At 36.2% G+C, this 21,330-nt stretch overlaps 3 protein-coding genes across 3 annotated transcripts in view; 2 read left to right on the forward strand and 1 right to left on the reverse strand.

The window, feature by feature from the left end:
• Window positions 1-21,330, forward strand: part of ankrd11 (ankyrin repeat domain 11) — a 239,076-nt gene that overhangs the window by 148,454 nt on the left and 69,292 nt on the right. The window lies entirely within an intron of this gene.
• Window positions 3,698-6,703, forward strand: sult5a1 (sulfotransferase family 5A, member 1). The gene is made up of 6 exons (XM_015007932.2): window positions 3,698-3,836; window positions 4,462-4,673; window positions 5,293-5,419; window positions 5,504-5,598; window positions 5,860-6,040; window positions 6,305-6,703. Exons 1-6 carry the CDS (start codon window positions 3,698-3,700, stop codon window positions 6,445-6,447), a joined length of 897 nt encoding a protein of 298 aa, XP_014863418.2. The 3' UTR covers window positions 6,448-6,703.
• Window positions 14,643-19,687, reverse strand: hp (haptoglobin). Its single transcript, XM_015007942.2, has 4 exons — window positions 19,582-19,687; window positions 19,130-19,197; window positions 16,100-16,371; window positions 14,643-15,513 (listed from the first exon to the last, which is right to left on the reverse strand). The coding sequence occupies exons 1-4, from the start codon at window positions 19,599-19,601 to the stop codon at window positions 14,962-14,964; spliced, it is 912 nt and encodes a 303-aa protein (XP_014863428.2). The 5' UTR covers window positions 19,602-19,687; the 3' UTR covers window positions 14,643-14,961.

Genomic DNA, 21,330 nt, shown 5'->3' on the forward strand with positions numbered 1-21,330 from the left:
TTGATCATTTATATACTTATCAGTTACAAGAGGTGTACGGTGTACTGTCTGTTAGTGAACATTAATGAACAGGTAGCATCAAAAGCTGTAGATACTTTTAAAGGTAACAAAACAATTTACCACATTGTGACCAACTCTTGGAGCCTGGTTGTGTAGCACATGTTTTATTCTTTAGGTATTCTTTAGGTAAAGTGTAGCAATAGCAAACATAGTCAATATTATTATAACTAGGGCCAGGTGTGAGAAGATGTAAGTAAGTCTCCGTGAGAAGGGCTAGTTGAGAAATAAAAGCAAAGATTCACTGATTGAATTGTTGGTCGATAACCAACATATATTTGAATTTCTGCAACAAACATTGAATGAAAAGAAAAAAAACTATATAAAACCTGAATGATCATTCAGTTTGATAAATATTTACATAGAGCATCATTCAATAAATCGATAGAAATCCAAGTGCTCACATCAAAACATCAAATCTAAATAAAAAGAAATCGTACTAAATATTTTAAGACTGATGGTTCACATTGATCATTTATAATTTTTTAGTAATGGAACCTTAACAACTACAGGTGAACTATATTTTGTTAGTGCACTTAAGCATGTAAGATAACGGATGGAGTAAAAGAATCATTAGGGCCAAAAAAAAGCAAACAACGTATAAGTCAGAGACAAAAGCTGTAGATAATTTTAAAGGTAACAAAACAATTTACTATGTTGGAGCAATTCTTAGAGTGTGGTTGTGCACTGTAAAAAACTTTAAAGTTTGGGGAAAACTGAAAGATAAATATGAGCAGTAGCCTCACCGAGGCCTGTTTAGTCCCTGTCACATATTCTTAAAAAATACATTTACAGATGAGAAACTTTTACTGAAATGTGTCACACTAGCAAGTGTTGCATAAAAAAATATATATATCTGTGAGTTTCAAATGTACCAACCTTTACTATTTTGGAGAAACCATGAAGCACTGAGCAGATCAGTGTTGATTCAACAACAGAAAAAAAAAAGACTGAAGCAAAGTAGCATTCACAATGAGGTGAGGACAAATTCTGGAAAGGGATCGATGTTAGAGTTTGTCTTTCACTTTAACTGTAGAAAAGCTGAAAGTAAAATTTGAATAGCCTCATGTAGGCCTGTTTAGTACCTGACACATATCCTTAAGAAATACAGTTACAGATGAGGAACTTTTACTGAAATATATCACACTAGCAGGTGTTACAGAAAGTATATGTAGAGTTTAAAATTTAAGTGACTGTTTTCGGAACGGAGGAAGGAAATTACAAACTCATAGTCAGCACTGACTAGTCGTGCTACCATAAATATTGCAGTAAAGCAGTTAAACTGTTGTTTTCCTTCAGAAGAATTGCCTGAGGCAGTCATCAACGGTTGCAAGGTCAGAGGTCAACCCCTCTTTCCTAGCTATGGGTTATCTTATATCCTGTTAAAGAGTATGAGGCAGGTTTCATCGTATGTTGGCTCAGAGAACAGATGCTCTAAGTTTTTTCTCGTGTCCTGTTAAAGATCATGATGCAGCACTTATCTAGGATTTTGCATAGTTGAGACATTCATGCGCACACACGCAGCAGGTCTCTGGTTTCTCTGTCAGTCTGTGTCTCTCTTTTGGAACAAGAGTTAAAGGCACTTAATTCCAGCACTGTGTATCAAGAAGACAATCTGTTTAGAATATATATATATATATATTTTTTTTTTTTTTTTTTTTGGGGGGGGGTCACAAGGTCACAAATTTCCCATCATATGATATATGTGACATATGTCTGGAGGGAGGGGGGAGGTCAAGAGGTCACATAGTTCCCATGGGGGAGGGGGGTTTGATATCAATTAATATCAATTAATCCATCAAACTCCGATTAAAATTTGACAGAAGGGTGTTCATATATCTCTCTAATGTGTCACCGTGAGTCGGGATCTGACCCGGACGTTAACTTCAGGCAGCAGCTGGATATAAACCAACACGGACTGTAAATCCCAGGTGTTACTGTGAATTTGGTGTTTTCACCAATTAAAACAACTTGTCAAAAAGGTCTAAATTGTTCTTTCACACATGACTGTAGGATGTAAAAGATAAACATTTAACATTGTGGTAAAACAACAGGTTGTCCTTTAAACACTGACTCTTTTTTTAAACATCTGGAGTAACATATGAATCAGCCCACAGCTGCAGGCAGGGCTGATGATTTACTGCTTAGCAAAGATCATTATGGTCTTTAGAGGACAGTAAAGTTTAGAAGTTAAATGGCCCCATTATGCCGTCAAATTATTTTTATAACTCACATACTGTATAACAAAGCTCATAACATTTTTATGTCAAACATAATCTTTATGATCAATTAAAACCAAATTGCCTAAATCCTAGAACAAGTTATTATTGAAAGACAAAATGGTTGTTATCACGTAAATGATGATAGAAGACAAAAAATTTTTTTTACTATCTTCTTGACTTTTAATGAACTGAAAATAAGGCTCAAACCCAGAACTCTCATTTGTCTCTTTAAAACATTCCTGAATGTTTATGTATATATATATATATATATATAGTTCTTCTCACGGTGGGCTCAGCCAGAATGACTCACTTTTTTCCCCCCCAAGCTTTTCCGAGAAGCTTTAGGTTTTGAGCAGAACAGCAAGATATATTTTAATAGATTATGATTTATAGTCGGATCTTTGGATGCAAATAAACATGAGTGTTTATTAAACTTGAACAAACCGACACAACGTTGCAACTTAAACATCTGAGATCAGATGATGGTTGTAGTGCCCAGGCTGATTCCGAAAACATTTTAACCCAATTAGCCGTCAAAGTTGATTTAAAAAGTGACGTGAAGTAAGTAATTCCTCCTTACAGATTTCTTCTGTTTATATTTCTGTAACATTTTTAATCATCGTCTAACACATTTTAAAATCAAAGATAAATCAAGAAAATATAAAATGAATTTTTAAGCTACCCACACTAACCTGGTCCTATATGCAGGAGTAATTGCCTCCTAAACCTAATACCTGGTTTTGCCATCCTTGATGCCAACAACTGCCATCAAGCTTTTGCAAAACCAAGCAATGGGTATTTTACATCACTCCGGATTCATTCCAATAAGATGCATGTCCTGACTTCGACTAGGCCACTCTAAAATCTTCCAGAATGTTCCACTTTTCACTCATCAGTTTAGAGAAAACTTTCTACAGACTTTTGGTGGCTGCCAAGATTCCATTGAAACCATTATTGTTCAATCACTTTCTTTTTGTTCAATGATGAACACTGACCTTAGCTGAGGCCTGCAATGCTTTAGGTGTTTTTCTGAGTGTTTTTTGTCAGAACATTTTGTCATTTCACCAAGGTTCACCACTACTACAGGTTTTTCTCTACTTGTGAACACTCACGCCCCTAGATGTGGTTTTGTAACTCTTTCAATGCTTTGTTTCTCTTCTGTTCTTGAATTATTTTAGGCTGGGACATGACGATCATTTATAAAATATTTATTCTTTTTTGTATGATGGCCATTCTTGGAAAGTTTTGTCAAAATATCTACTGGCAGACGCCCATTTAGAGGAGGATCTGGCTGAGCTTCCTTTTTTGGATTCATGCAATAGCTCAGAATGTCTCACAGAGTCAAAGACTCACTGAGACAGAAGAGCTGCAGTAAAGGGATCCTGAGCATCACATTCATAAATATATAAAGAGAGGACATGGCCAGGTTGGATGTCACAGAGATTTTTCATGGCATTTCGTATCCGGGGCACCTGCACACCCAGGATTCCTTACATCACGCTCTCAAGTTTCCGTTTCAAGACACGGATGTCCTCATTGTGTCCTATCCAAAGTCAGGTAAGAGGAGGCGACTCTGACCATCAGGACATGCTGCACTTCACTGGTGACTTCTTACTAAGTTATATTTAATATTTCATGAATTTTCAGTAAGTCAACAGTGGAGAGTAGTTGGGCTTTCTGAACGACAGAACACTAGAATATCATCTAATGTGTAGTGTGAGGTCTCTTCAGCTGGTTACAGTAGATTGGTCTTAATGGGTTATTTTTTAATTGGCAGCATTTCATGGGAACGGCATAGAGTGCCTATAGTGACACACTGTTCTTCTTGGTGATGTAGGAAAGTCTTCAGTAAGCAAACCATGGGGGAAATCTATTTGAGGAAATTTGCCTTCTTCGTCCAAAACCAGTCAAACTGGTTTGTCCAAAACAGGGTGTGGGATCACATGGATTATTCCTAATCTGGAATAATCCATGTATAAAATTATGCACTGGGTTGTAAAGCATTTCCTCTAAGCAGTCTGTTTCTTCCTTCTTATTGCTGGAAAACCAATGTATGAATTTTCCAGGAAAGAAACTAAAAGTAATAACAAATATGGTGCAGTCCTATTACTAAAAAAAATTCATACTGATCAATGAAAACAGTAAAACTCAAGTTACATGTCTCTCTGATTTCTCTCAATAGGCACAACATGGATGCAAGAAATTGTGACCCTCATATCCAGCAGAGGTGACCCACATCTGTCCCAGAGTTCTCCAAACTGGACCAGAGCCCCCTGGTTGGAGCAATACTACTGTGCAGATTTGCTGAAGAGCTCAACCTCAGCACCTCGAGTTCTGACTACACATCTGCCCCATGACCTGCTGGGCCCCGCCCTCCAGGAGTCCAAGGCCAGGGTCAGATTCACACACACACACACACACACGCACACACACCCCCACACGCACACACACACACACACACACACACATATATATGTTCAGATTTAATATAAATTTAATATAAATTTTAAAACTGAACAACCAGACTTTGATAAACAACATCCACTGGTTGTTTCTCATTCTATTTGATAAAAATTAGTTTTTGTAGAAAAGGTCAGGAAATCCATTAAACCTAAAACATAAAACATTTTGAAATGCACATATTTGGTGAGTTTAGATAGAAACATAGCATTTTAATCAGTGCCAATACTAATCAGGAAGAGATGATCTACTTGACTAAATTAAGGAGATGAGATGTTTGAGAAAGAAGTCAAACAAATGTAAACAAGCTCTAAAAGTTAAATAGACCATGAACAGGTAGAATAAATAAATAAAAACTTCACATATTTAAAAACGCTGATGCAGGGATGATGTAATGATATTTATTCACTGACGTGTTACTTTTTTGGACACTGGTAATCTTTTCACTTCAGTTTTCCAGCTTCAAAATATAAATAGAATATCAGGATATTCTCCATTCTTTGCAAGAGCAGCTCCAACATGCTGGCGCACTTTGTTGTTTATCTCCCAACAGATCATCTATGTGAGCAGAAACCCTAAAGATGTTCTGGTGTCCTTTTATCACTTCCACAAGATGGCCAACTTCCTCCCTGATGCTGGCTCCTTTCCTGAGTTTTTGCATCAGTTCTTGGAGGGAACATGTGAGTTGACATTTTTCTGTTTCTATAATATTTTTATTGTGTTTCCTAAATTTGGATTTTTTTTCCCCTATCTATTCTGTTCAGTACACTTTGGCTCCTGGTTTGACCACATTAAGGGTTGGACCAATCAGGCTGCAGCTCTCAACCTGCTGCATGTCACATATGAAGAGATGTCAAAGGTAAAAGAAGAGCTCCTTCATTCTAAAGTAGACACATATAAATGAAGATAACATTATCACGAAAAATCCAAAAAAACAGTATAACGCAGAAGATATTATTAATTTTTAGAGTAAACTATAAGTTATGTCCCAAATCATGTATTTCAAAGTTCCCCCACGTTACTTTGAAAGAACTGACTGAGTCATTGTTTAATTGTCTGAATAATTGTTGTTAGTTTTTTTTTATATACATATAATTTTACCAACTTGTTTTGATGTCAGGACCTGCGTGGGACCATTAACAGGGTGAGCTCTTTCCTGCAGCGCCCTCTGCTGGAGCATGAGCTCAATAACTGTGTGAAACACTGCAGCTTCAGCTGCATGAAGGACAACAAGATGATCAACTACAGCCTCATTCCTGATGAGATACTGGATCACAGCAAAGGCTGCTTCATGAGGAAAGGTGGTTTAATTTGTCTTACAACATGTGATCCAAGTTAAATGATCCTCCAAATGAATCGACCTGTTACAAACATCTCACACTTTTTCATATAGAAGTGACTTTTTAAATGTAACTACATGCATAAATCAGGTCTCGAGAAAATAATGTTCTTGGTACGAACACAACTGAAGAACTTTTTATTTTATGCTCTCCATTTCTACAGAAAATATACTTTTACTTTCTTAAGAATAAAAATCCTGTCTTATTTTTTTTTCTACCATCCAGGTGAGATTGGAGACTGGAAAAACATGTTCACTGGGGAGCAGAATCGATACTTTGACACTGTGTTCAAGTCCAAGATGCAGGACTGCATTTTGAAGTTTGTGTGGGAAAAACCAGAAAACGAGGAATCAGAGCTGAAAGACTGAATCTCCAAAACAAAATAGATTTGTGATAACTGTGTGAGAAATCATCCCAGAGATGATGAAATCATGTTCGTCTTATAAACATTTATTAAATCCAGACATTTTTAAAGGTTATTTTCCAGTATGATATCTCCTTGACATCCTTTGAAGAATCTGTGGTGTTGTTTAGTGCTCATGAATGAATGGTTTTATGTGACACGTGTCACGGTTCTGTCTATGTTTGGTGAAGAAAAGATGAGACAAACATTTACTGATTCAATACCTGATGTGCTTCTTTCGATTTTTTTCCAAGTTGGACTTTGGGTTTTCTGAGAATCACAAGATGTACGTATAGAACCTGACAGCTGTGTCAACACTGCAACAATAAACAGAGGGAGAGGAAAGGTTAAAGGTCTTTGAATCCACAGGGCTGAGCTGTCCTTTTGTATGCTGTCACTTCATTCGCAAAGAAGAAGAAGAAACATGTTGCTTCCCTGCTAGTTAATATTTAGGAGGCCACACTGCATAATACTATTAAACATTTGTATACATTAGTGATGTTTTAATGGCCTAAGGTTATGAAACATGGCCAGCAGCATAAAACAATTACCAAAACAGCAACTGATAATTTTGAAAGCTAAAAATTGGAAGAACTGAGCTAAATGAAATCTCAATATCTGACAATGATTTTGTTCAGAAACTAGAACTTGGGGTTACGCTACAGAAATGAATGAAAAATGAACGAGAGTCATTGCAAAATCCTGGTGAAAACACGTGTGCATGTGTGTGTGCGTGTGTGTGTTACATATGTGCATGCCACACATTGCCATTCAATTATTTAAAAAGTAATATGTAGAATCTGAAGGACTGTGCAGACACTGATCCACGCTACCAGTGTGGATCAGTGTCTTTATAAAGTGACCCCCCCTCACTTTATAAAGAATAAATAAATGAATATTGTATTTAGGAATTAAAAAATAAGTATCATTAGGACATTCCTAAAAATATACATTTAGGTCGACACCTTGGCTGCGTTCTACGAAAAATGTATAATTATGTCAATAAAACATATCTGAGCACATGGAGCCCTCTGCTGCTCATCAATTTGAGAATTGTTAAATGTCTGTTGATTAATCAGGCTGACAAGGCTGATGGGCCGTCAGACCAACGTCCAAAAAAACAAACACACACCCATTCATGATTTGCTTCCAAGCTTTTAATATTCACTCACACATCCCAGTGTGTGAGAAATGTCTTCACACTTCTTCAGACGTCTCAGACTTCGCTTAGGGGAAGGAGGTTGAAGGGCAGCAAACATCTCACCTTTAGTTTCATCTCTCCAAAGGACAGCAGTCAGTAAATATGCCAGTTTGTTCAAATAGAACCTATTCAGAGTTTGAGGTACAGATATTATTTTCTCCTCACTGTTGAAGAGGTTGATGATCTGCTCATTGCTGATTTACTATAAAACTTGATTTTAGTCATTTTAGATGCAATGACTTTTGATTATCTTTGGTTAAAAAAAAAAGAAAAAAGAAAGATCCTAAGAAAATCTTTCAGTGAGCTTGAATTGTCAAACTGTGGTCAGTGACAATCTAACCAACTGGGAGGTAAACTGAGCAACAAAACACTGTGAGACTTTTTTACTGGAAAGATTGTACAATGTGAAAGAAATCTTATTATTGCTCTTTTTTCACAGCCTGATGTGAAAGTGGTTGCCAGATCTCTGTAAAGAGCCCAATCTCCACAATCGAGGTTTTCTGTTACATTGTACAACATATGTTTATTACCAATATTTTATGAAGAAAATTTCATGCATTGTCACATAAAGATCTTTATAAATTTCATGATTTGGGGATTTTCATAGATAAATTGCCTCCCAGTTGCAAACTGAGTCTTAGGAATTATAGCTGATGGCATTCTCTCACATCGTCTAGATTTGTGATCAAGAACTTTTCTCTGAGTTTATTATGCACATTCTAAAAAGCTCAGTTGAGTTATTAAGTAGCTCAGGGATCAATTTTTGGCCGTATCTAGTTTTCAACATACCTCCTTCCTTTGACGGAGTCAGCATAGTTAGCACAGTTAGCATAGTTAGGATGCCCATAATAATCACAAGTATGAGGAGCTCTGATAACCGTAGCTCTCAAATTTCTGAAAATAGATTCTGAAAGTCTCATGATATTAAGATTTAGGTGATTATAAGTGATAATTTTCATGTTTGGATCTTCATTTTTTTTTTCTGTATTGCTGGTTTCAGTCTCAGCAGCACCCAGGCTGCTACGAATCCGAAGAGATGTTTGAGTCCCTTACATAAGACGGTCTACTGACATACTGAATGCTTGAGATCAAAGCCACACCTAAAACTTGATGTGAGTGATGTCTGACACCGACTGGTGGGAGGAGGGAGGACCGTCTGAAACAATTCATCTTTGGTCCAATGTAAGAATGAGCCTCAGGTGATGGTGAACTTCTCCAGTCCTTTTGTTTCTGTCATAGTCCCGGTGTTGGGAATCAAAAGAGGGGTGCGTCTCCACAGTGCCGCCTCCGCCGCTGCTGCTGCTGAAAGCAGGCTGACCTTTTCCATCTTGATGTTATCTGGCAGCATGACAACCTACGACAAGACACTGCAGAGAAAACCTGTGTACATTGAACATTTCTTACTGTTCCAGTCTATTAAGATACAAGCACGCCAAAAGGCTTCTATATACAGCATTTAACTGGGAAACAACATGCGGTATTAAACCATATTCTTACTGCAATGTTTAAGTGCAAAGTGCAAAAAAATACATTCTAAAATCATCATTTTTGTATCTGCTTATCAAATTTTCACTTGCGATGTCTTATTTTCTTTAAATATACGTGTAGTCTATCTCTATAAACATATAATTTACGATGAATGTAGTTTTCTTCCTAATTTTTTTGTGCTGGAGAAAAATGAAAGCTGTAATAACTGAGTCACAGGTGTTGTTGTTGCCCCCTGTGCTGCAGCTGGTAATGAGACCAAGAGCTCTGAGCTGAGTCCTAGCAGGTGTTTTCCTCTGGAAGGAACAAGGTGTGACAGTCTTGGCATTTGCATCACATTTAAAGCCCATCAGCTCCATCATCATTGGAGTCAGAAACTAACAGATCCAAGTGAGTCACCTCACCACTGTGAATCTACAATTTCAAAGGGAATGACGTACCTGGGAATTAGCAGCAAATTATTTTACTCACAGTAATAAAGACATTTGCTCACAGATGTGAGTAATGTGTGTTAGTGAGTCTCAATATGATTAGAAATCACCTGACTGAAGATGTCTACACATACTTTGACTCATTCCCAGTACTTTGAAGCTGTGAATCACATATATGTATCTGTTTTACTGATACAGCTGGATTTGTCTTTGCCCTCATGGTGAAACAAGATAGAAAGTGAGGTTTTGTTCCCATAAATAATATAGTTTAATACTGCAAAGTCAAGTCACTGATGTTCCCAATAAACCAGCAGCTGGTCGTGGCAGATGGTTCTTCATCCCGAGCCTGGTTCTGTTGGGGGTTTCTTCTTGTTTCACAGAAGGAGAGATTTCTACAAAGTTAGTGACTCAATGTGAACAGCTGGGCTTCCTTAGAGAGATTGCCATTTCACAAATGTCATATCCTGTACTAAGATTGAATTGCTTTCTGTCAAACTCTAGTTGAGCCTTCGTTTGAGTTTTCTACAGCGGCTTTCTCAATGCTGGTCTCCCATAAGACTTTGACAGGGTAACATTTGTTGTTGGCAGAGTCTCTTCCATATCAGCGGCTGAAGTTTGTAACTTTAGTCATAGGTATCCCTGGTGTCCCCATCTCACTAGTCACTCTGTGTGAAGACGGGCTGATCGAGGACGACTGACAGGTTTTATATTCCCTCCATTTCTTGATAGTGGATTTAACTGAACTCAAGGGGAAGCTCAGTAACTTAGATGTTTTTTTTATCCATCCCCTGACTTACACTTTTCATCTAAAAGGACACTTTAATTCACAAATCATTTATTCCTAATGATTAGCTCATTTAATGTTATTGCTTATCTGGTAGCCATAACTACGATGAATAAAGTCTGTTTAGAACCTTATGATGAAGGGAAATGAGTAAACACTTTTCACAATCACTTTGGTACTTGATGTTTTAAATAAAGAAATATGTAATCAAATGAATGAACATATAGAGCAGGTAATCATGTAAATACCATCAATTCATCCATCCGTTATCCAACAGGCTTATATTTATTTCACTATTTCCTGTTCCTGAGTTGGAGAATAATGTGAATTTATGAATTTATCTGTCTGCCCTCCCATCAGAACCAGTGCAACACAGTAAAGATATCAATGCGGTGTGATTGGTCTGCCGTTGAACTGCTGTGCAGATTAGCCAATCAGATGTTAGGATTTAATTCAAAATCCATATTGATCCTTTCAATTATTTCATGATGATTTCTAGCAAAAACAACAACAACAACAAAAAAGAATAAATACTGGAACAATAAATATTTCAACAAGTAATGAATTCCAGTTTTAATTAATGGTTTGTGTATTACATTCATTGTGTGTTTGACAAATTATTGACACACATTGATACATTTTTAATTGTTTCGTATAATTATGATATGTATGTTTAAAATATCCCACTCGCAAATCCGTATTTGACTAATTATTTATTTGCTAGATTGTGATACTTTTAGAAATATGTTTTTATTAACTGTATGAATTTTAAAAATCATAATTAATATGAAAAAAGGTCTGAAAACATCAGTCTGTGTAATGTGTTTTACTTAGTGAAGTCTTTGAAAATCACAGCCTGATCTTTATCTGATTTGCTGGTGAAAATATTGTTTAGCCTCACAAAGGTTTTCACACATAGGAATAATCTTTTCACATAATTTTTTTGTTTGTTTTGTTATAGTTAAATTAATAGTTTATTAAGCCTTTCAAGACTGATGGACATGACACGCATTTCACGTGTGTGTGCATTTTGTGAACACACACAGTAAATCTACAAACCAACAACCTAAACGTCTACCTACATGTTTGCAGAAACCTAAAGATCTTTTTCTCCACACACTGCTTGCAAGTCTGAAGTTCTGGTTCCTATTGCAGAGCAACTCTGCATGTGTTGTGACCTTAGTCGGTGCTTTAAAGGAATGCACTGAGACTGGTAGAGAGTAATAGGATTTGACAGGACATTAATATTTAAGAAGCAATAGAGGAAAACCTCTGGTGCTGCGCTTCAGAAATGCTTAAAAAAAACGTACACAAATTTAACTCTGGCTAAAAAGAGGATACACAATGAGTGCACGCTTCGAAGCACCTCCTGTCTTCTTCTTGTCCCAGATTTTAAGCATGTTGGATAAATTGTGGCTGGAATCAGAAAATGACAACATTCAAATTGCAGGCTTGGATTTTTGTTGGGTTGATTTGAAAATGACTTTCAAATCAATGAGTTTCAATATTTTTATTCATTTCATTTCCAGGGCGTCTCTGTAGGCTTGAATGTGTGTGCAACATCTAATAAAACGATCAGTTTTGGAAATTATTGAATGAATGGTCTTCACTGCCATCACACAGACAAAACCAGACATTTCTTGTAGCTTCCTAAACACTGAATTCAATCTGTGAAACAATCACGGTTTGAATCAAATTATTTTGGTCTGGTTTCAGTAGACTTATAAAGTCTGCTGTGATTTGGTCACGGAAATTGTAGTAACATAATCTAAAAGAGATTTTATTCTTAACAAAGCAAAGCAAAGGTTGCAAATGGAGAAGCTCGCCCCTTTGACATACAGCAAAGATTTTAAAAGCAAAGAAGTGGGCGGTTATAAAATGAAGCTGAGAAAAAATTATATTTGCACCTTTTGAACTTCAGGTCTGCTGCAGTGACTCCTCAGGAATAAACATTGTTGAATAAGAATAAAGAGTTAATGTGTTTGCGAAGCAGACAGACACTGTGTTACGGAGAAAAAACAGCTTTGCATACCAATATAAAAGCACTCTTCAAAACAGAATAGGGGAAATCATCATTTGAAGCTGCAGCGTCTGGACGATTTGGACTCAGAGAGGAAATTGATTTCCAAGTTAATTAAGGCTTTTGCACAAAATGATCCAGCAGAAACACAGCAAAGCCGAGAGATGAACTCAATCCTCAAAGTTTTGAAAAACGGCAGGAAGGTCGGACGTCAGAAACAAGCAGGACAGCGACAGAGATGAAGAAACAATGGTTTGTAACTTAATGTACCCAGTGGATATATTTACTGATAAAAAAATGCACTTAAAAGTGATTATTAAATGTTAGAACATTCATTTAAAGAAGGTAGTTCAACTATTCTGGAGTAAACCGTAAAAGAGGATATACATCAGTATTTTTGTAAATAAAGAAAACATTTGCTGAGGGTGTGACAAAGAATAAATGTAGAAGACTACTTTCTTCTGATAATTATGATGTTTCATAAATCTGAGACAGCAGCATTTTCCAGTGTGTTGTCTGAATATTCAGAGGTGTAATTAACAGACTGAAAAACTCACAGCAACAAAGACCATCTGCCTCTTTATGCCCCAAGCTGGCCTGTCTTTACGTAACACTGAAATAAATCACCCAGCGGGTCGGAACCAGTCCTCACTTTGATTTTTTTATTTTTATTTTTTCTCTCGCTCTCATCTTCTCCAATCATAATGTATCAAGTGGACTGGCAGCTGTCATCACAACACCTTTCTGGGTGTTTATTGTTGAGGCACGTCGTTATTTATGGCAGAGTGGACGCTCCTGCCTGACAGAAATATCTTTGAAGTGGTGGTATTGAAGGCAGCAGTCAAAAGCCACAGGTTGTGAAAAGTGTCAGCTCCTCTTAATTCATTGTTAACTTTTGCTTTCAAGTGTTGCACAGCAGCACCATGATGTAATGCTACAGTGCAGAATGAAACCAAGGTTCGACTCATGTGAACACAGTCAAATTTCATTTAAGTTGTTTTTGATTTAAACAGCTTTTTTTTTTAAAACAACTGAAGTAGGTAACATTAATAATGTTATAAACCGACAGTATGTGCCTGAAGAATATCTAATACTCAACATTTAAATTATAAATGAAATGCAAAGTGTTTTGTAGATATCCAGGATGGATTATGTGATTATTAACCAATTAGGCCACATTTCCTTCTGTCTGTTCGCTCATCCGTTGACTTTAAGGTATCCCAGGTTAGGCTGTAAGCAGATATACAGCTGTTTATGTTATTGGTCCTCACCTGTGTTGGTATTTAGATCATTTTGGGTTGTTTTATTCTAAGTTTTTTCTCTATCCACTCATTTGCATTGAGTTTTGAAGTGCCTTCTTGTGTTCTGTTGTGTATTTCGTAGTATTACATTTATATTAGTCTTTTTTTGTTATATATATGTTCAGCTCCTCCATTCTGTTTATCATCCATCCTTTTTGCTCTACCAAGACCCATTAATCACAATGTTTAAGCTCTCTGCTTTCTTTACTGGGGTTTTTCTGCTGCTCTCACTCTGCCTCTTTGCTTTGATTTTCTTTGTTTCCTTATTTAATTATTATAAAATCATCTCACTCTTAGGTGATATCTGCTTTTGAGTCGTCTCAAATCCCAGTCATGCTTGATTCTGGAGGATCTGAAATGTTTTCCAGGGTAGAAAAGGCCTGGAGTTCCTTCATGTAGTTAGTTCCTGGTGTGCTACATGTTCTTGTGTCCGCCAAAAGAAGGTGCACAGGAGGCAAACTAATCAGATGAGCCAAATCACTTTGGCTCATCATTTTTGATAAGAACGAGAAGCAACTCTGATTCCATTTCCTCCCAGATGATGGAAATGCTCCCCTCATCTCTCGGACAGATCCCAGTCAGCCTCTGAAGAAGGATCAGGCTTTTTGTGGGACGATAAAGGACAATTTGGTCTTATTTATTATCAGACATTGGGGATAAAAAGGTTGTCTTTAATTTCTTTTATGAAATATCTGGTTTCAACTTCAGTGGGACTCATCTCCACACAAATTACTGGTGAGTTTTACAACTCTTCATCCCCCCCTAAACAACTCAAAATAGTTTGTTTCAAACCTTGCTCTTAAATTCAGACCCTTGGGTCATTTCACAAAAGATTAATAGAAGCTCTGACCTAAATATAAAAGCTTGTTTCGCTCTTCTCCTTTCAACTTTTCCCACCCATGTTAAAATGTACACACAAGAAGCACGCAGTTGATGGATTTGTGTTTGTCATTTCTGTAGCCTTTATAAATTTACATATTTCAACATATACCCCTTTCTGAAATTTGTTTCAGAAATATGACAAATAAATACTAATTTAGAAAAAAGGCCAAAAGGCATTATTAGTGTGGCCTATTTACCACTCTGTGGGTTCGTGACGAGACTCTGTAAATCAAATCCGATGTTGTCACTTGTCACAACATTTAATCTACAGACTTGGCAGAAGCTGAACTAAAGCCATTTACTGACACAATACATTGCAATGATTTCTCTCTGCAAACATCTATCACAACAAGAGAGCCTGAAGCTCTGTGGCTGCTATCGGTACATTTTAGCCATTGCATCAGAGAGCAGAGCAGACGACTTCTCTGTGTCTCCTCTAATGACTCTATGGATCCAAGGTAAATACGAAGAAATCTTCATGTAGACGCCATAGCTGTTCCGGCTGCAGGATTTGTCGTAGGAGAGGATCCCCGCAGCGTACACGTCCCCAGATTGAGCATCTCTGACAGCCAGAGCGCCTCCTGCGTCACCAAAACAAATGTTCTCCTCAAGCTGTGTGGGTCTGGTGCAGAACATGTTGTCGTCCAGACTCGGGGTGTGTGAGCTACGCTCGTACTCTTCTTTACAGTCGGAGTAATTAGCCAGAGGGAGAACAAGGTATTTGAGAGACGTAGCAGGGGTGAGGTGGATCCCCCAGCCCCAGCCAGCAATGACCCCTGACCCGCCCAGAACAGTGTCCAGGTCCTGGCCTCTCTCTGGGAGGGGGATTGGAGTGACCTCAGTCATGTTCACAGACTCTTTAAGTCTGATCAGAGCCAGATCGTTGTCCCAGTCAGTCTGGTTCTGGAAGTCCGGATGAAGAAAAACCTACAGGAGGAGAATGGAAATATCTCTTATTTTTAATCTACATTTTTTTTTGCTGTTTTCTATAAAGAATGTAATAAAAAGTCCTTTAATCTCATCTTCCAAAGATATCAAAACAAACTGTGCTTTGCTACCTAAAGCAATGTCTCACTCTGAATACTTTCCCAGGGCGAACAAGTTTTGAACAAGTCAAAATAAGAATAATTTTCCCTTTTATATTAAGTTTTTTATAATAAAGTTTGAACGCCTAAAGAAATTAAAGTCTAACATGTTTATGAACTGAGAAAGATGAAAGAACACAGCAAGAAAGTAAAAAAAAAAATGTTTCTCTTCCTTTCATAAATCACTTCATAAATCCTTCCTGGATGTCATTTGTCTCACTAACCCTGAAGCGCAAAATCAAAAGTAATTTTATTCCAGCTCCTAAAAAAACTGAAATGCAACACAGGAGAAAAGCATTACCAGGCACAGTAATGAAATAAAAAGAAGAGCAATAATACCTTGCTTTCTATTTTCCTTTCAAATTAACTAACACAAAAATGACAGACATTTAGTAAATGTCTCCTTTAGCAAGAAGCCAGATCCTCACCTTGTCTACAGCGACTTCTTTGGAGGCGTCGGCTTCTGCCTTTTGTGAGATTCCTAAATAAACTTTTGGGATGATGGGATCTTTTCCCTGAGTGTCCTGTCGACTCTTTCTAATAAAAAGGTTCCTTCCAGCCGTCAACACCCAGCGGTCAGAGATGAGAGCGCCGCCTGCATACCCGCCATCCAGCACGCTGTCAGACAGGTAGACCATGGCTTGCCAGGGGACCTGAGGGGCCAACGTCCCACCAACCATCCGCTTCAAACGAAGGAAACCTAATTTGGAGGGGAAAATATAAAACCATGTTTAGCTAATTTATTGTTATAATTTTAGTTTTTTTTTCCAGTTGAAAACATTTTGTCGTAAAAAACAAGATAAGTTCAAATATCTTGTGTCTTGTTTTTTTGGTGGCCCATTCATGAAGCACAGGCTGCAAAACAGAGGCGATCTTAACTTCAGAAAAAGTAAATGAAAAAATATGGAAGAAATAAAAAACACGAACAACATAGAATGTCCAAGTATAAAACTAAGCACCATGGGGCAAAGAAAACTAAAATGAAGTTGACTCAAAATTTGAAGAAACAGCTATAAAAAGAGATATGCTTCAAATAAATAAAATATTCATTATAATTCAAGTTGCTTTTCAAAGTGAAACAAGTAAAACTGCAAAATCCACGGCAGCTTAGTTTCTTGTTTGTTTTTATATATGATTTTGTTCATGACTAATATTTGTTTTTTAAGTGAATTAAAAGTCTATGCTGATGAATCTGTTGTTTGTGTTTAAAGTTCACCAGAGTCCAGAATATCCTAAAGTCATTGAGGTAAATTATTCACCAATTTAAAATTTTGCATAATATTTGGGATGGGAGGGTATAATGTTCTCTCCCCACAAAAAAAGTAATAAATTTAAGCTTTTTGTAAGTTTTATCTGTTGTAATCCTTAGTGCTGTAACTCCTGGCTTGTGATTTATTGTATGGATCTCTATTTGAATTAAATTGTTTAATTCAAATAAACGATTTGAATTAAATCGTTTATTTAATTCAAAGCTTTTACTTGAAATCAAAGCTTTCAAGTAAAAGCTTTGATTCTTTCATTCTGTTTTTCATAAACAGAAAAGAAGAAACAAAGCCCATCTCTGTGTGTTTGATCGTCTTCTCCTTTCTGTGACTGAGATAATCGAGGTTCAAGTGATTGTCTCTTCAAAGCAATAGCAACATCTTGAATATTTTCTCTGGATTATTAAATCTGTACTGGTTCTTCCTTGGTGAGTTTTATCAAAGCAGAAGATTTCAACCTACAAGCAGTTAAACAAATTAATCACTTTATTAGCTTGATGCATAACAAGATTTTAAGAGTGGGTTTCTTTTCTCACCTAATGCTGCTAGAAGCTGAAACAATCTTTTTCAACAAGTCCCCAGTGTGCTGAGCCATATTTATTGACCTAGATTGAAGGTTTTGTTGCATTTAAATGACTTTTTCTGAAGAAAAATAATGAATCTGAATGTTTTTATTACAGACTCTTGTTAATAAATGAAAATATTTGAATGAAACAATCTATTAAATTCTACAGGAGCCAGAATTGGAGTTGATTGGCACTGAAGATGCTAAACAGGATCATTTGATCAGGTGTCTTGTTTTGTACAAAGGTGAAGTTAAACTTCTACTCCCAGCTGGTTCTGCTGTCTGTACAGAAGAATCAGTCTTCACAAGCATTATGTTGCTATGTGCAACATTATGAAATAAGATTTTTCAACTCATCTATTCATTTTGTTAACGGAACTGAAACTCTGTGATTAAATTATCAGGACTCTTCAAAAACATGTCCTGATTTTCTCTTTAAAACTGATCATTTATTAGGTTATAATGAAATATTTTCAATAGTTTATTTCATTGGTGAATGTTCTAAATTATTTTTACTATCCGAGAGCATTAATAAATACACGAATAAACCAACACTCAATAATTTCAAAAGTCATGTTTCCTTTGAAGTTTTGGAGGATTCTATAATTAGTTTTTTTTACTCACCTTTTGACTTGAAAGTATTATAAAGTTACACATTTGTTATAACTATCATGTTGTGACAGCATAGCATAAATAATCTGGAAAAATATTATATCTCTAAAAATGGAGACAATTTTAATGAATATGGAAGAAACATATTTTTGAAAAAGTTACACACAGTCGCTTTAAACAGTTAAATTCTTTAAAATTGTGTTGTATGCTGGATGGATGGACGGACGGACGGACGGACGGACGGATGGATGGTTTTTATGCATGTGAAACTTTGAAATCCAGCAAAGCAAATTGACGGAGAAAACTCCAACTCCAATCCAGAGCCTACTGAAGAAAGTCAGCAAATGTGTAGACTATCATGAATTTTACAATAGACATCAACAAGTCATATGCATCACTTCTACATTCACCTCTTGCACTAAATGGTTCAATAAGCTCACAACATTCCAGCTAACCGTCTTGTTTAAGACAATATTTATTGTCTCAAATGAGAGACATTTTAAAACTCTCATTTCTCCTGGTCTTGAACTCACCCAAACCTGAAACAGATCCAGCTAATGGAATAAAAACACTGCTGAAAACCTCTGGAACAAAATAAAAAAAAAAGGTGGAAAAGAGGAACAACTTATATAGGAATTAAGCAAGATACAGTCGTGTGAAAAGAATAGGACAGCCTTTAACATCCTGTGTGTTATTAAAGCATACGATGAGGATATTTAATATTTTAACAGTGCTGAAAAATTCAAGTAAGAAAAATATATTTTGAAACTTAAAGAAAGATTATAAATTATAAAACACCTACATTTATTTCTGCTGTGATTTTTTGTGTGATAAATTATTCATACATATTTCCACCCTTTGAAGTGAACACAAATCATAGGTAAACAGTAAATTGCACTTTCATAGATTAAACCATCTTGTTCATACAAACTTTGTTGCCAAACAAATAAATACAAAAATAATAAAATAACATTTTTAGTTGTGATCTTTGTCAACTAAGCAGTGAATGTTTGCGTTACCAGAGTCTTTGATCGTTTCCTCTGCCAGGACGGTCCGTGTGGCCAGGAAGACCAACGCAAGAAAAAACCTTCAAACGACAACAGAGTCGACTAAGAAGAAAAGACATCTACTGGATTTATTCATCTAGATCAGCTGAGATAAAAAAAACAAAACAACTAAACATATAAAAGAAAAAGTATTGACAAATAAACTACTTAAAAATCAAGGCTATTAATTATTGTCATTCTAACCTGTTTAGGCAACTGATTTTTGTTGGGAATTTAAAATTTGGCTTTGTAGAAACTATTTCACACAATATCTCCAAAAGTTATAGCATAATCTTAACTCAGTTCACACTTTCCTATGACTTATATTAATCTAAATTGCAAAGCCTTTTGATGTTGAAAAAAAAAAGGGATAATTGCTTTCAGATTTCCTCTGTGATGCAAAGCAATAAATATTTTAATCTTACTCCTTGTTGACAGCGAGCATGTTCTCCAGTGGTGGCCGTAGCCGCTCCTTCTCAGCGCGTTGTGCGTTTCTGGTGCTGATATATTTATACCTGCTGAAAGATAAAAGACTCTGATCTGGAAATTTCTGCTTGGCACATGAAAACAGGATTCCCAGTATTTCGAAATGAGCTGGGAAATTGCGAAATCTTGCAACAGGTTGTTTGGTCTGTTTGATAGTCTCTACAGTGTCAGAATGAGAAGAAAATACAACAAAACTTTTAAAGCATAATTCATGAACAGTACAAGCTTCTCTTGTAAAATAAAGAATGAGAAACATGTTGCATATAGTAACAAAACAGAGCAAAAAGAAAGGTTCTGTCTTGTTTTATTGTATAAATTTAGTTCAGCTTCTTTAAGTTCATGTTAAAGAGACTGAAAATCTTTTATGTCATGGTTTTGAGTCACAGTTTACGGAAAATAAAGACAGGTTGCAGCTTACTGTGCATTCCACAATTTACTAAAGATAAGGCAAATATTGCCTCATTAGGTCTTCCTGCGTGAAACAACAACAGAGTGTATTTTGATTTTCCTGGCAGTATTTAAATATGCCAGCAGTCTGACAGAAAATGGCTCCAAAGTATAAAGTCCAACAATCCTGCTCTGCATATTTATTTGCAAAAGGTCACGGATGGGTTTCGGAGTTTCATGTCGAATGGGAGATAATTCAACCTAATTTGAAGTCCTGTGACATAGACAAAATAGAAAAAAGGAAGAAGAAAAAAAAGTCACGAAGGAGTTCTACTCTTGTTTTTCATCTTTAAATAATAATTGTTCTTACAAGATATCATTCAAACGATAAATTATGACAGAGCTGATATTTAGAGATACAAAACAAAGCAATAAAAAGTGAATGGCGCTTTCAAGACTTGGAAAATCAAAAGCTAAGTACACCGGGTCATAGATATAAAATGCATTCAGCCTTGTGCAGAATGTGTATTTTATTAGTATGAAGATAATACAGTCAATTCATGTACAGAGGTCAAACGTTTTTCTTCTCTACAGTCAGTCTCAATTTGACTCACATGTGAGAAAACTGGAGTTTTAACTGAGGGAGAAGATTTATTATAGGTTCTTTTGAATGTGGTGTAGCTTTTTTAATTGGCTTTGCAGCCTTGGCTCATGACTTGGTAACGAGAAAAAAAATAAAATAAAACAGGCGCTCTTCTCAAATGAAGTCATTTCATTCTGGCGGTGTTAAACATTACAGCCATTGTGGACCTGAGGCAAAAACATTCCCAGTCTGATTTCATACAGGAGCCCTTCAGCTAGAAATTTACTCACGCCTTTTAGAAATCTTGAGTTTATAGTCCATGTTGTTTCAGGTGGTTCAGACATCATGTGACGCCATAAATGTATTTAACTCCTGAATTTAAGGAGTTTTTCCACTCCTTAAATTCCACATGATAGCTACTGTAGTTTGTAGATATTTCATTTACTCACCTCTTCAAAATAAAGCAAAAATGATTCATGTGCATAAAAGGCAGAAAACCATGCCTTTTCCAATTTCACATAATGTGCAGTACTGCCAGCAAAAGTACTTAAAGCCCTTGATTTTTATCCATTTATTTATTTTTACATTTTCTCAAACAAAATCCTAAAACTAGATATATTTGTTTTACAAGATAAAACCAACACACAGCAGTGGATAATTGCGAAGTGGAAGCAAATTCAAGACTTTTAATTCTGACAAATCTCTGATTAGTGCAGCA

This window comes from Poecilia mexicana, unplaced genomic scaffold, assembly GCF_051168715.1.
Source record: "Poecilia mexicana isolate PSO_F unplaced genomic scaffold, ASM5116871v1 scaffold_3, whole genome shotgun sequence".
Classification (NCBI taxonomy): Eukaryota; Metazoa; Chordata; class Actinopteri; order Cyprinodontiformes; family Poeciliidae; genus Poecilia; species Poecilia mexicana.